The sequence below is a fragment of the Hylobates moloch genome, unplaced genomic scaffold (genome assembly GCF_009828535.3).
Source record: "Hylobates moloch isolate HMO894 unplaced genomic scaffold, HMol_V3 SCAFFOLD_1, whole genome shotgun sequence".
Lineage (NCBI taxonomy): Eukaryota > Metazoa > Chordata > Mammalia > Primates > Hylobatidae > Hylobates > Hylobates moloch.
In genome coordinates this window covers 184094989-184110604 of record NW_026652276.1, presented here as the reverse complement: position 1 = coordinate 184110604, position 15616 = coordinate 184094989, and the positions used below count along the sequence as shown (strand labels likewise).

The 15616-nt window shown below is 39.1% G+C and overlaps 1 protein-coding gene across 1 annotated transcript in view; it reads left to right on the top strand.

The window, feature by feature from the left end:
• The window catches only part of SLC26A5 (solute carrier family 26 member 5), a 44285-nt gene extending 32662 nt beyond the window's left edge, over positions 1 to 11623 (top strand). Inside the window, exons 13-18 of the mRNA XM_032761289.2 lie at positions 5422 to 5491; positions 6629 to 6721; positions 7412 to 7519; positions 8171 to 8371; positions 9109 to 9163; positions 11430 to 11623. Of these exons, the coding sequence (XP_032617180.1) occupies positions 5422 to 5491; positions 6629 to 6721; positions 7412 to 7519; positions 8171 to 8371; positions 9109 to 9163; positions 11430 to 11623 (721 nt within the window). The remainder of the gene's footprint in view (positions 1 to 5421; positions 5492 to 6628; positions 6722 to 7411; positions 7520 to 8170; positions 8372 to 9108; positions 9164 to 11429) is intronic.
• Positions 11624 to 15616: the final 3993 nt, after the last annotated feature.

Here is a 15616-nt window from a genome sequence, read left to right as displayed (position 1 = left end):
CAAAATATTAGATGGGCATGGTGGTGCACACTTGTGGTCCCAGCTACTTGGAAGGCTGAGGTAGGAGGATCACTTGAGCCTGGGAGGCAGAGGTTGCAGTGAGCTGAGATGGCACCCCTACGCTCCAGCCTGGGTGACAGAGTGAGACCCTGTCTCAAAAAAAAAAAAAGAAAAGAAAAAAATAAAAGTTCTACTTCTCTTTCTTCCTCAAATAATAATTAACTGAAGTTGATATTTTTTATGTTCTATCCTTTGTTGGTGGTTTTGCTGGGTCTTTTTATGTTAGAGTTTAGGAGATCAGCACTCAGTGTATGTGTTTATTTTCAGCTGGCTTCTTCTGTAATTAGGGCACACTTCTAGAGAGGGGTAGAGGTTCACTGAGTTTGGCCGTTTGTTTGAAACACTCATTTTCCCTCAGAGCAGGCATAGTTAAGAGACATTCATGGCCCGGCTGTGCTGTAATCCCAGCATTTTGGGAGGCCGAAGCGGGTGGATCACGAGGTCAGGAGATCGAGACCATCCTGGCTAACACGGTGAAACCCTATCTCTACAAAAAATACAAAAAATTAGCCGGGTGTGGTGGTGGGCGCCTGTAGCTCCAGCTACTGGGGAGGCTGAGGCAGGAGAATGGTGTGAACCCGAGAGGCGGAGCTTGCAGTGAGCCGAGATCACGCCACTGCACTCCAGCCTGGGCGACAGAGCAAGACTCTGTCTCAACAACAACAACAACAACAACAATAACAACAAAAACGACAAAAAAGAGACAATGACATCATTCTGCAGATAATTCCTGAACTCAGGCACTTGCATGTGTTATAAATGTGACAGAGGTTCAGCTTCTGCCCCCTAAAGCTCACAATTTGGTTAGCATTATAAAATTTTAAAAATTCTAATTTCACTAAATAGATATTTGTTGAGGGCCTACTATATTCCCAGGGAGATGCTAGACTCTAGCGACAGTGCAGTGTATAAGACGTGGTCCTTCCCCTCAAAGGTTGCATTGTCCTAAGGATGAGCAGACACGTAATCATGATGATGGTGTTAATAAGGACAGTGAAGTAATGATGGCACAAATTATTATAATTACTTATGTGCCTGGCTCTGTGCAAAGATCAGTGCTTTATGCCATTTCATATAACCTTATAAAGCAATGACAATCAGCAACCCTGTTTCACAGATGTGGAAGCTGAAGCCTAGAATGACTGAGTAACTTGCACAAGATCACAGTAAGTGGTGAGGCAATGACTCAGATGTGAGTTTTTGCAAATCCAGAAGCTGACAAATCAGCATTTTGGTTTTTTTTTAAGACAGAGTCATGCTCTGTCACCCAGGCTGGAGTGCAGTGGCATGATCTCAGCTCACTGCAACCTCCGCCTCCTGGGTTCAAGCAATTCCCTGCCTCTGCCTCATCCTCTTGAGTAGCTGGGATTACAGGCACCCGCCACCACGCCCAGCTAATTTTTTGTATTTTTTGTAGAGACGGGGTTTCACCGTCTTGGCCAGGCTGTTCTTGAACTCCTGACCTCGTGATCCACCTGCCTCGGCCTCCCAAAGTGTTGGGATTAGAGGCATGAGCCACCGCGCCCAGCCTCAATCAGCATTTTATAGTCCATCTTCAAAAAATTAGAATATAGGCCAAACACAGTGATTTATCTCATGCCCATAATCCCAGCAATTTAGGAGGCCAAGGCAGGAGGATTGCTGAGGCGAGGAGTTTTAGACCAGCCTGGACAACATAATAAGACCATGCCTCTACCAAAAAAAAAAATTATTTTTTATTTTATCATATTCAGAGATAGAGTTTTACTTTGCCACATGGGCTACAGTGCAGTTATACGGTCACAGCTCACTGCCTCCTTGAATTCCTGGGCTCAAGGGATCCTCCCACCTCGGCCTCCCATGATAGGCACACACCATCACACCTGGCTAATTTTTAAATATTTTGTAGAGATGGGGTCTCGCCATCATGCTCAGTCTGGTCTTGAACTCCTGGGCTCAAGTGTTCCTCCCACCTCAGCCTCCCAAAGTGCTGGGATTACAGGTGTGAGACATTGCATTGTGAGACCTACAAAATTTTTTCATTTGCAAGGTGTAGTGGTGCACACCTATAGTCTCAGCTACTCAGGAGGCTGAGGCACAAGGATTACTAGAGCCTCCGAGTTCAAGGCTACAGTGAGCCATGATCAGGCCACTGCACTCCAGCGTGGGCCACAGAATAAGATCCCATCTCTAAAAAAATAAATAAGTAAATAATAAAACAAAAAAAACTTTAAAGACTTAGAATACACAGTTATAAGTGCCTCAACAGGTGTAAGCAAGGTTCAGTGTGATAAGCATAAGAGATGCCAAATAAAACCCCACGGGATTTCATTTAAAAAAGACTTTCTTGCTCTTGGTGTCATTAGGAAAGTAGTAAGGACTTGACTTTCACTGGGAGCAGTAGTATTTAGACTTGCAGAAATGGTGTGCCAGGGCACTGCAGGTTGTCAGGAAGGCCTGTTCATCATCTGCATTTGAAATCCTCATCCTTTGAGGCCCAGCTCACCCAGTCAGGGACCTCAACTTCCCCTGTGTACCCACAACGATGCTCTAATCCTTCCCCAGCACCTTGCATATGTCCATCTCAGCTACTCGTGTACTTGTGATCCATGTGTCCCTTACTCTGCCTCCCCTTTGGCACTGGATTGCAACACATGGACAGCACTTTGAGTCTCTTAGAGGTTTTCTCATAATTGCAAACTCAGCTGAGAGCCTTAGCCTCTTATCTACAATATCAGTCCTCAGAGCCGTATTTGTCCACAGATATCACTAGACTGTGAGCATCTTGTTTGTAGAAGTGATGCTCCTGGAGTCTAGTACCAGGCACATCATTCGTGTTCTCTGAATGCTTATGGAGGGAATCTACCCAGCAAAACAGCTAACACTTGTGTGGTATATTCTAATTTACAAAGTACTTTGACATTCATGCTAAGAAGCACCAGGACATAGTAGCAAAACTGTGGAATATCAAATCAAAGACCTTGAGCCATATTCTGGCTCTGACAAGCTTTCTGACATTGAACAACTTACCTAACCCCACTGAGCCTCAATTTCTCATCTACATTGTTAATCTACAGGATTGTTAATAATGTTAACTCTTATTATAATATTATTAATGTGCCCAGCAGCATTGTTCAAAGGATATAATAACAGGTGTTCAAGAAGTAGTATCTATCATTATTACAGTATCTAATTTGAGCCAGATGGTCCTACAAAGAGTTAGGAATTAGGGGCAGGCACAGTGGCTCATGCCTGTCTGTAATCCCGTCACTTTGGGAGGCCAAGGTGGGTAGATGACTTGATGTCAGGAGTTTGAGACCAGCCTGGCCAACATGGTGAAACCCTGTCTCTATTAAAAATACAAAAATTAGCTAGACGTGGTGGCGCACAACTGTAATCCAAACTACTTGGGAGGCTGAGGCAGGAGAATTGCTTGAACCCGGGAGGTGGAGGTTGCAATGAGCCAAGATTGCACCATTGCACTCCAGCCTGGGCAACAGGATAAGACTCCACCTCAAAAAAAAAAAAAAAAAAAAAAGAATTAGGGTTCTCAAAAAATGTTTAAAATCTATTCAGACTAAATTAACATCTATGCTAGTTTGAGATTTTCATTTTCTCCCCACGCCCTCAATTGACTACTCCCCTACCATGAGTCAGTGATTCTTGCTAACAACAAACAAAAGTTCCCTCTCCTACTTTAGAGTTAGAGCAGAAAGACAGTTCTGTCTACTGAGTGGCATGAGGAGAACTTGTGTTACATATATCCCTGGCATAACTTGAACTCTGCGAAATTCAGTGTTGCCTCCACCTCTAAATGCCTGAACATTTTGTCCTGACCAGATCGTGTTTGTGGTATGGTGTTAGGGGGAGGGGAGGTATAGGGTGTGTGATGTGCATCGTGAATGTGGTGTGAGGTGTACATGATGTGTGTGTGTGTGATGTGAAGTGTGAGGTATATGTAATGTATGTATATGTGTGTGATGTGTATGTATGTGTATTATGTGTGTGTTGTGTGTGGTATGTATGCATATGTGTGGTGTGTGTGTTGTGTCTTGCATGAAGGTTGTATATGCATGTGTATATGTATGTGGGTGTGTGTGTGTGGTATGAGGGGTATGTGGTGTGTGTATTGTGTATGGTATTGTGTGTGGCATGTAGTGTGGGGTATGTATGTGTGTGTCTGCATGTATGTGTATTATGTGTGTAGTGTGTGCATATATGTGGTATGTACACATGTGTGGTGTGTGTACTGTATATTGCATGTGTGGTGTGTATGCATGTGTGTGTATATGTATGTAGGGGTGTGTGTGGTGTGAGGTATATGGTATGTGTGTATTGTGTATGGTATTGTGTGTGGCATGTAGTGTGTGTGTGCTGTGTATGCATGTGTGGATGTGTATGCATGGTATATGGTGTGATTGTGTATATTGTGTATGTGTGGTGTGTGTGTGTTGTGTGTGGTGTGTATGCATTGTGTGTAGGTATTTGTATTGCATATGTGGTGGGGTGTGTATGCATTGTGTGTATGTATGTGTGTGATATGTGGGGTGATGTGTGTGTATATTTTGTTTATATGTGAGTGGTGTACATGCATTATGTGTAGATGTGTGTATTGTGTATTGTGTATGTGTGTGTGGTATGTGGGTATGTATACATTGTATGTGTGTGTATTGTGTATATGTGTGGGAGTGTGTATATGTGTGGTATGAGGTGTATATGGTGTGTGTATTGCATATGTGTGGTGTGTATGTGCATGGTGTGTATGCATGTGAGGGGTGTGCATTGTGTAGTATATATGCAGTGTGTATGATGTGTATATGTGTGGTGTGTAGTGTGTGCATATTGTGTGTGATATGAGGTATGTATGTATGGTGTGTGTACATTGTGTGTATGCATGTGTGTGGGGGTATGTATTGTGTATTATACATGTATGTATGCATGTGTGCATGTATATGTGTGGTATATAGTGTAATGTGTGTGTATTCTGTATGTGTGGTGTGTGTGTATTGTGTGTATATATGTGTGTGGTATGTATGCATTGTGTGTAGGTATGTGTATTGTGTATGTGTGTGGTGTGTGAGGTAGGTGTTGGGATGTGTATGTGTAGTATGAGGTGTATCTGGTGTGTGTGTATCATGTGTGGTATGTATGTTTGTGTGTGGCATGTGATGTGTATGTGGCATGAGATGTGGAGGGTGTATTAGGCTTGGAATGGCACTGGGAACGTGATATGTGTGTAGCCCTTCTGCAAAGACACCATGTAAGGATCAAGCATTCCCAAATGCACTAGCAAACCCCAACCTGACATAAACATACACAACCTCCTGTTGAAATCACACACTTTGCCTCAACACAATGGTATTTAACACTCTTTATCTTCAGTCCAAGCTACAAAGTCCTTGGACAGCTTCCTGAAACTGATGTGTATATTGATATAGACGCATATGAGGAGGTAGGACCTTTTTCTATCACTTAAAAAGGTTGTAAGCATGTGATGTGCTTGGCTAAGTACTGTTTTTACCCAGGACAAAAAGTAGGAGTAAGGTGGGAGGTATAGTGGTCAAAGTGAAAAGTCTGAGCTTTGATCTACTATATGGATTCAATTTTATAATTTATACTGTGCATTAACTACTCAATTTCCAATATTTATTTTTCCTCATTTTTAATGGGGATAAATATATATTGTTGAAATTAAAGTATACATTTATACAGTATTGAAACTGAAAGGATGGTTTGTGTGTGCATGGTTTTTTTCTGATGAATGTATACCAATGGTAAAATAATTTTAACCGTGTAAAATGTAGATGGTGGGGCTGTGGAATTCTCCCACTTCATTTTAATGGTTAAAATTATGGCTTCAGATTTCCTTGATTTTGAATGTTCTTTTCTTCTGTGGAATCTCGAAGATTTCTACAAAATCTTTTAAAACTAGTTTTGTCTGTCTGTCTTTATTATGCTTGGGAAGAAATTCTCAGACTCACTCTAAGGTATTAGGAAATGAGGAAACAAAATTCACTCTAAGGTAAAGGTGTTAGAATTGCTATATTTTTCCTCGATCCAAAGAATTATATGCAGGATTACTTGTTTCCAGCCTGCCTCCCAGGGTTCTTGATAAAATATTCACTCAGTTTCACTTGTATCCATTTAAGCTCCTTCCTGCTTCTGTGACTCAAACCAGTGTAAACCTCTGTTCACTTTATTTGCCTGCCTCTCACAGTCTGGGCAGCAGCCTTCCATCTCCTGTCCATTTTCTTTTCTGTTTTTGGGGATTTTTCAGTTTCTTCTTTGTGTTTAATGGTAAAAATAAAACAAAGACTGACTTTTAAAACAAATGGAAAGATGTGCATGTTTAAAAGGTCTCTGTCAGTTCTCTTCCATTCAGAGCATGAGTAGATAAGAGTGACTTTTATTTTCTTTTATCTTTTTTTTTTTTTCTGTGTGTGTGCTAGAGTGACATCATTTTAGCTAAGTCCTGAAAAGGGGACCTTAGCAACTTCTGCGTTCATTTTCTATTTGGGGTGGGGAGGCTATGCAGTTTTGATTCTGAAATATTTCCATGTGTTAAATTCAGCAATATTTTACTCTTAAGGTGAAAGAAATTCCTGGAATAAAAATATTTCAAATAAATGCACCAATTTACTATGCAAATAGCGACTTGTATAGCAATGCATTAAAACGAAAGGTGAGTCATGAGAAATTGATTATTTCTGAGGATGGGATTTGTGGGTTGACAGGGCTATGAGGATCACTAGTATACCCTTGTGTATACTATTTCATTCTTGCTTTATTTCTCTCTCTTTTATTGTAGTAAAATATACATAACATAAAATGTACTATTTTAAGCATTTTCAAAATATAGAGTCCAGTGGGTGGCATTAAGTACATAAACATTGTGCAGCCATCACCATTGTTCATTCTCTCTTGTTGTATATATATATATTACTTTTCAAACAAAATTTTAAGAAAAAATGAGAAAATAATTTTAGGTTTCTTACTCTTGGGATCATGTAGATTCCTTTGGTCATGTTTAGAACTCAACCCTACACCACCCTGTATATAGGAAAAGCTCCCTGTCAACCCACAGAGTCTCTTAAATATAACAACCTGACAGATCTGAGCTTGACAAAGACTGCTCTAAAAATTGTCTTTAATATTTTAGCTTCTGGTTGTCTTGAATAAAGACTGAGAATAAGAAAGGCTACTAATGTGAGGGAGTGACCAGTTCAGGGCCTCTGAGGGAAAGGCAGTGCAAGGGTTGGGGTGATAATCTGACACAGAAAGCAGTTAAATGGGGAGATTTGAAGGGGAGTGGCATTGGGGTGGGTCCCTGAGAGCCATGAAGTGATTTTGCGTATGTTGCTCTTCTGTAAAGACTGGAGTGAACCCAGCAGTCATCATGGGAGCAAGGAGAAAGGCCATGCGGAAGTACGCTAAGGAAGTCGGAAATACAAATATGGCCAACGCGACTGTTGTCAAAGCGGTGAGTGGTCTTGTGGCCTTTTCGTTGAAATGTTCCCTTTTGTCTTGTTCTGCAATGCCCTCCATCTTTACTCATGACTGAAGTTTATACATAGCACGAAGTTACTAAAAGAGGAAAGTTTGTAAACCACCTTAGTATCCTCTATATTTTACAAGCACCTGATAAGGTCAGTTATGAGGCTGTTTCTGAAAAAAGTAAGGAAAACATCATTTTAAAAAATAAAAATTATACAATACCTTAACAGATTTTACCATTAGCACTTTGTCGTAGATTTATTCAGCTGATAGTTGAAAAAAGCTCAAAGGCGGCTTTTGCTGTTCAGGCAGGCTAATGTGTGACCCATCATACTAAAGTTAATGGAACTATTTTAGAAGTTCGCAGAAAATGGATAGGATAACTGAGGAGAGTGGATTTCGTTGGACAAGAAAAAAAAGGAGGAGAAAAAGAGAAAAGTTGACTTAAAATGGAATGCTATACATACATCCTTTTTTTGTTCAGTTACAAGGCTGGAATGTGACAAATATTTTACAAGGGGTCTGGTAGAGTCAGTAGCTTAAGAATACAAGGGCAGATTTTCCATTATAAATCTTTCTCACAACCAGAAATATGAGTTGTTCATAAAATTCTGATTTGGTTTAATTTTTGACACAGGATGCAGAAGTAGATAGAGAAGATGCTACCAAGCCTGAAGAAGAGGATGGTGAAGTAAAATATCCCCCGATAGTGATCAAAAGCACATTTCCTGAGGAAATGCAAAGATTTATGCCCCCAGGGAATAATGTCCACACTGTCATTTTGGATTTCACTCAAGTCAATTTTATTGATTCTGTTGGAGTGAAAACTCTGGCAGGGGTAAGCATCCTCTTGAACGAGTCATTTAACAGCTCTATGCCTGGTGTCGTACTATCAGCAAAATCAGGGAGGTGGGCTAGGATCTCTTTTCAACAAAAGATTTATCCCCTTTTGATTATGGAAAATTTCAAAAATATATAGAAGTAAACATTTTAGTATATTGAACCCCTATGAACTATCACTCATCTTCAATAATGATGAATTTATGGTCAATCTAGTTTCCTTTATAGCTGACATTCACTTTCTGTTGTTTTATTTTGAAACACATCCCAGTCATAACATCATCTGTAAATATTTTAATGTGTATTGCTATAAGAAGATTCGTTTTAGAAAACATTACTGTAATATGCTAGGCTACTCAGGAGGCTGAAGCAGGAGGATTGCTGAGCTCAGGAGTTCAAGACCAGCATGAGTAAACTAGTGAGATGCTGTCTCTAAAAAAAATTGTTTTTTATTTTAAAATTATAATATCCTTTAAGTTAATATAATAGTTTTATTATACTTAAGTAAAATTTAACAGTATTTTTGCTACCCCTAATTATCACTGTCCACATAAAAAGCAAAAGAAATACAAAATTATTTTTAACTGATTAGCTCAAAAATATATCATTATTGAAGCAAAGTAGCTCAAATGAATGAATTAGAGTGTCTTCTGTCGCTGAAAACCATTGGTAAAAAGAGACTTTCATCTGGCACAGAGTAAAGAGAAACTAAATTTTATTTCAACATTATTACAGATTGTAAAAGAATATGGAGACGTCGGTATATATGTATACTTAGCAGGATGCAGTGGTGAGTATACCTCTAAGATGGGGTGAAGCTTAATATTTTAGTTTTGTTTCTCTTATTTAAATAATTGCACTTGGAAATGTCCTTAATTTTTTAATTATTTTATAAAAATGAAAATTATTCTTCTGAAAAATCACTCTAAAGCCAGCTTTGAAATTAGCCACATGGAGGCATTCATATTACAAGTTACTTGTGACAACCCTCCTGAACTGGAGTTGGAGGAAAGGAGCCAATAAGCCATCATTTATTATAATATTAATGGCTGCTATAAATATAGTAATTATAATATATACATTACCACAGTAGCAATTATCTAATGGCTGCCATAAACAGTTACATGTAATCATTCAGGTTGCTCATTTCTCTATCCAATCATTTGGAAATACTTTGTCTGCTATTTTTGTTTTATATTATATTTTGGTTAAAACAGTGTTTGAGGCCGGGTGTTGTGGCTCACACCTGTAATCCCAGCGCTTTGGGAGGCCAAGGCAGGTGGATTGCCTGAGCCTAGGAGTTCAAGACCAGCCTGGGCAACATGGCAAAACCCCATCTCTACTAAAAATACATAAATTAGCCAGACTTGGTGGCTCATGCCTGTAATCCCAGCTACTCAGGAGGCTGAGGTGGGAGGATGTCTTGAATCTAGGAGGCAGAAGTTGCAGTGAGCCAACATCACACCACTACACTCCAGCCTGGGCAACAGAATGAGACCTTGTTTCCAAAAAAAAAAAGAAAGAAAACGATTTTTTAAAAAAGGAGCCAGGCGTGTGGCTCACACCTGTAATCCCAGCACTTTGGGAGGCTGAGGCAGGCGGATCACCTGAGGTCAGAAGATCAAGCCCATCTTGGCTAACATGGTGAAACCCCCTCTCTACTAAAAATACAAAAAATTAGCCCAGTTTGGTGATGCATGCCTTTAGTCCCAGCTACTCGGAAGGCTGAGGCAGGAGAATCGCTTGAACCCAGGAGGCGGAGGTTGCAGTGAGCCAAGATTGCACCACTGCTCTCCAGCCTGGGTGACAGAGTAAGACTCCATCTCAAAAAAAAAAAAAAAAAAAGGAAAAAAAAAAGTACAACAGTGCCTGAGGCTGGATGTGGTGGCTCACGCCTATAATCCCAACACTTTGGGAGGTCAAAGTAGGAGGATCGCTTGAGCCTAAGAGTTCAAGACCAGCCTAAGCAACATAGTGAGATCCCATCTTTATTTAAAAGAAAAAAAATTAATAATTAAAAAAAGTGCTTGAAAATGAAATCTGCATAAAGATGCCATTTTTCACCTGTAAGATTGCCAAAAATCAAAAGTAAATGACAACATGCTCCATAGGCATATGGTGGGAAAACAGGCCCTCTCAGACACTACTGACGGGAGCACAAAATGTAACAGCCCCCGTGGAGGGCAGACTCACATTAGCTTTCAAAATTATAAGTGCATTTACCTTTCAATACAGAAAATCCAGCAATACACTGCATATGTTCAAAATGACATCTGTATGTCGTTGATCATCACAGCATTGTTACAAAACAAAAAACTCAAGTACCAAACAAAAGGGACTAGTTAAATAAACTAAGGACATCTATACAATAGAATATGACATAGTGGTAAAAAATTAAGCAAAAAGGGTTCAGAATTATCTCTATATATATTATATATATAACATTAATATATATTTTCCACTTTTCTTATCCCCAAAACAGCATTTTATATATATATGTGTGTGTGTATATATATATATTTATATATGTGTATATATATTTATATATGTGTGTATATATATATTTATATATGTGTGTATATATATATTTATATATGTGTATATATGTGTGTGTGTGTGTGTGTGTGTGTATATTTCCCACTTTTCTTATCCCCAAATATATAAAATATGCTGTTTTGGGGATAAGAAAAGTGGGAAATAAGAATACATACTTATATTTATTTATATTTACATAGAGAAATCCTGGTAGAGCACACAAGGAAGTAGTTTCCTGGGATGGAGGGTATGATGGGTAGAGACAGGAATTGGAGTGAAACTTTTACTATAGCATTTTAATATTTAAACTATATGTGCTTGAATACAGGAGGTGGAGGTTGCAGTGAGCTGAGATCACACCACTACTCTCCAGCCTGGGTGACAGAGTGAGACTCTGTCTCAAAAAAAAACGAAACAAAAAACAATAACAAAAAAAACCACTATATGGAAGTGTTACTTTTTTTAATTGTTGAAGACTGATACCCAGAGTGTGGACTAATTTTCTTTTCTTCTTTTCATAGCACAAGTTGTGAATGACCTCACTCGGAATAGATTTTTTGAAAATCCTGCCCTATGGGAGCTGCTGTTCCACAGCATTCATGATGCAGTTTTAGGCAGCCAACTTAGAGAGGCACTTGCTGAACAGGAAGCCTCGGCTCCCCCTTCCCAGGAGGACTTGGAGCCCAATGCCACTCCTGCCACTCCTGAGGCATAGATGAGGACCTCACCCTAGGATGGGGTCATAAGGCTCTCATGAAGTTCATAATTTACACGTTTTAAATACTAGACACTAGATTTTTTTTTCTAAGGGTGAATACTAGTAGTCGAGGCTTGATTTGGAGGGTGAATGATGCCTAGCAGGACGTATTGTACTTGTGTTTTTTTAATTGAATACTTCAAAGATAAATTGGCCTGTTGCCTGCATTTATTATGGAGAGACATTTCTGCTACATTCTATTATTATCTTTGTAAGCTAAGCACTGAAAAATTTATTTCAGTCAAGTATTTTACCTACGAATAAGATATTAAGTAGTGGTTTTTTGTTTTTGTACTTGTTGGTCTACAGATAAGTAGTGGTTCTTTGTTTTTGTTCTTGTTGGTCTACAGACTGTCTATAATCAGTTATCTAACAGAAGACAGGAACTGCAATTTTCTAGAAGTTCTTGTTTTAAAATAAACTTTTATTTATTATAGAAGCAATATAAATGCATTGAGGATGTTTTAAAAAAATAGACAAGCAAAAATAAGAAGTTAAAACATATTTCCACCACTCACAGATTACCACTCTTAATATCCTTCCAGATCTTTTTCCATACATATACATTTACATTTTTAACCAAAGTAAGACCACATCTATAGTGTTTTATAACTGATTTTTCTTTAATCAACAATCTCCACTTTCTCATTCCAGCACATTTTTTACCTTAGACCATATTTAAATTTCCCCAGTTGTCCCTAAATTTGCAGTTGGTTTGTGCAAACTGACATTCATTCTATGACCTTACATTGCAACTGGTCATGTCCTTTAATGTCCCTTACATCTATTTTAATCTAGCACAGTTCCTTTTTTATGACACTGACTTGTTAAAGAGACTGGGGCAGCGGTCCTGTAGAATCCTGTCTTGTGAATTTGCCTAGTTGCTTTTTCATGGTGTTGTTTAACTTGTTTATATATTGCCTGTACTACCTGCAATCTTGAAGTTGTATCTAAAGCCTTTATAGATTCAGGTTAAAACATTTTGTGCTAGATTATATGATAGATAAGATACATGCTTCATATCGCATCACTTCAGAAAACATGTAATGTCTAGTTGATCTACCATTAACTAATCTAGTGATCTAAGCTTGATTACTGGATCAGCATGACAGTCTGATCCTCCAGTTAGATTTTTCCCCTTCGTGACTACATACTTACCTGTGTGGTATTCCTTTGGCACTGAATGAATTACCATTTACCCAGGAGTTTTAACACTGGGTGGTAATTCTTGCCTAAATCATTAACTTTGTTAAAGTTTGTGAGTTGGTTGTCTAGTTCTTTCATTTCTTCTGCGTTTGTTAGTCGGTTGTTCTATATGAACTATAGCTTTCCCTTCTCCATTTGAGCTATTTGGTCATCCTTACCTACAGTTCTACTAGAAGGGCAGGTTGAATGCTTTATTATTTTCATTTAATTATGAACTTCAAACTAACTGGTTTATTAGATGGTGACAAATTAGTGGTTTTTTTCTTTTTTTTAGATTTCTCTTTTCTGGTGTGATGGTGGTCTTGTGAATTTTTATAGTTTTAATGGGTTTCAATCCATTATGTTCTTTTCGATGCTCAAATTGTCACAACTGTGGCCAGTATAAGTCCTTAGAGGCTTTGTTATTGTTGCTAATCATGAAGTAGCATTAAAGACCATGTTTTTAAGAAAACTAACCCCCAGATATAACTTAAATCTTCCTTAGAAGTTCATAACAGCTATCAGTTCATTATACATCAAACTCAATGTTCAGCCTAGGAGTAAGCATAATGCTCATCTTACTCATTCCACAGAAACGTGAAATGTCAAAGGTTGGAGGAGGATACCTTTAAACCAGTTTGTCACTTTCAGTTGTTTGTAATTACCAGCTCACCACAAATCGAAGCACAGGCATTAGCCAACCTGTCTAAAGCCTCCTCTGCTAAGAGTTCCTGCTGATAGTGAGTTTGTCTTTTCTTTAATATGCTGTCTTATTGACATCTTGTTATAGCTTTCATGAATAAGATACTGCCAGGAGAAAGTAGTCAGATCCCAGTAGAATTGTTAGCATGGCCTACTTGCAACCAAAGCCTGTGGTGTATGTGTTCATGTTAACTCCTATCAGGTTTCTCATTGTCTTTACTAATTTAATTCAAAAGAAACTCCTCCTTTTAATCAAAACTTTAACTAATTCTAGAGTGAAATTTAGATTGGCTTAGTTATTTCCTTTGCAATCATCACATGAGATCAGATACATCTGCATTCTGATACGACTGCCTTCGGAAAGAGCATGTAGTTGTAGAACCTCAGCTTACACTAGAAACTTCTGTGAAAGAGCTAATATCATTTCAGCCATTTAAGTAGAATTTAAGGATTTTAAACTATGTTATAAAATACTTCGGCTAGGCACGGTGGCTCAAGCCTGTAATCCCAGTACTTTGGGAGGCCAAGGTAGGCGGATCACAAGGTCAGGAATTCGAGACCAGCCTGGCCATCATGGCGAAACCCTGTCTCTATTTAAAAATACAAAAGTGAGCTGGGCATGGTGGCACGCACCTGTAGTCCCAGCTACTTAGGAGGCTGAGGCAGGAGAATGGATTGAACCCAGGAGGTGGAGGTTGCAGTGAGCCGAGACCACGCCATTGCACTCCAGACTGGGTGTCAGAGCGAGACTAGGTCTCAAAAAAAAAAAAAAAAAATTAATTGCACATTCTTTAGCACCAGCTTTCCACTTAGCAGATACTGTGGTTGATAGATTGAAAGTAGTGTACAGGCCAGGCGCAGTGGCTCACGCCTGTAATCTAGCACTTTGGGAGGCCAAGGCAGGCAGATCACGAGGTCAGGAGATCGAGATTATCCTGGCTAACATGGTGAAACCCCGTCTCTACTAAAAATACAAAAAAATTAGCCAGGCGTGGTGGCGGGCACCTGTAGTCCCAGCTACTTGGGAGGCTGAGGCAGGAGAATGGCGTGAACCCGGGAGGCAGAGTTTGCAGTGAGCAGAGATCGCGCCACTGCACTCTAGCCTGGGGGACGGAGTGAGACTCCGTCTCAAAAAAAAAAAAAAATGTAGTATACAAAAAAAGGTATTTGTTATACATTTGTATTTAACTTTTCTGTTGAACTTTTAAACTGTTTTGAATAGAATTGTTATGTGTATTAAAAGCACAAGTCTTAAGGTGGGAAAATATATTTTTGTTTTATCACTTTGCTTAGCATCTGAGAACGAGTGCATTTCAAAATACATTTCATCGATATGTAAATGTCAGAATGTTTTACTCAGAATTATTTCATACAGCGAAAATTTCCTGACCTTTTTTGTCTTACAGTCTTGTCTCTGCCTTTCAAGGAAATAATGTTTAAGCCCACCTGTTCTTTCTGGGCCTTAATAGCTGCTACTCTATCTTCTGCTTTTCCACCCTGATTCAAATTCAGGTTCATATTGTCCTGTCAAAATGGGCATAATCTACATAATCTAAGCACTAGCCTTATTTTATGGCAATATATGGGAAAGCACTGTTTTGAAGAAGGTCCCATAAAGAAAAGTCCTTTGACCTTCTGAAATCCTATGCAGTATGACAGTGGTTGATCTCTGTCTCATGAATCGATGGAATATGTTTGAAAACATTTGTGAACCAGGGCCCAGGAAACTCCAATCTATGTCTTAGACACTGACTCTGTATTAGTATATGGCAGCTGATAATGGGATCCCAATTGCCAATCTCATCTGCAGTGGAACCCCAAGAAACTGTTAAGAGTATGGATCCTCTTCAAGCCCTGAATAGCTCATTTTGTAGTTTGCAGGAAACATCTACAACATCCACTCTGTGTGGTTTGATCCGTGTCCTTACCTGTTTAGCAGAGAAAGACAGTACCAGCCTCTGAGTATACACTTTGAGAAAATGAGTCTGCTCTCTTGTGTGAATGAAGAACAGAGAGGGTAGCAAACCTAGTGAATCTGTCCTGGGGTGGGTGGGTGTGTTTTTT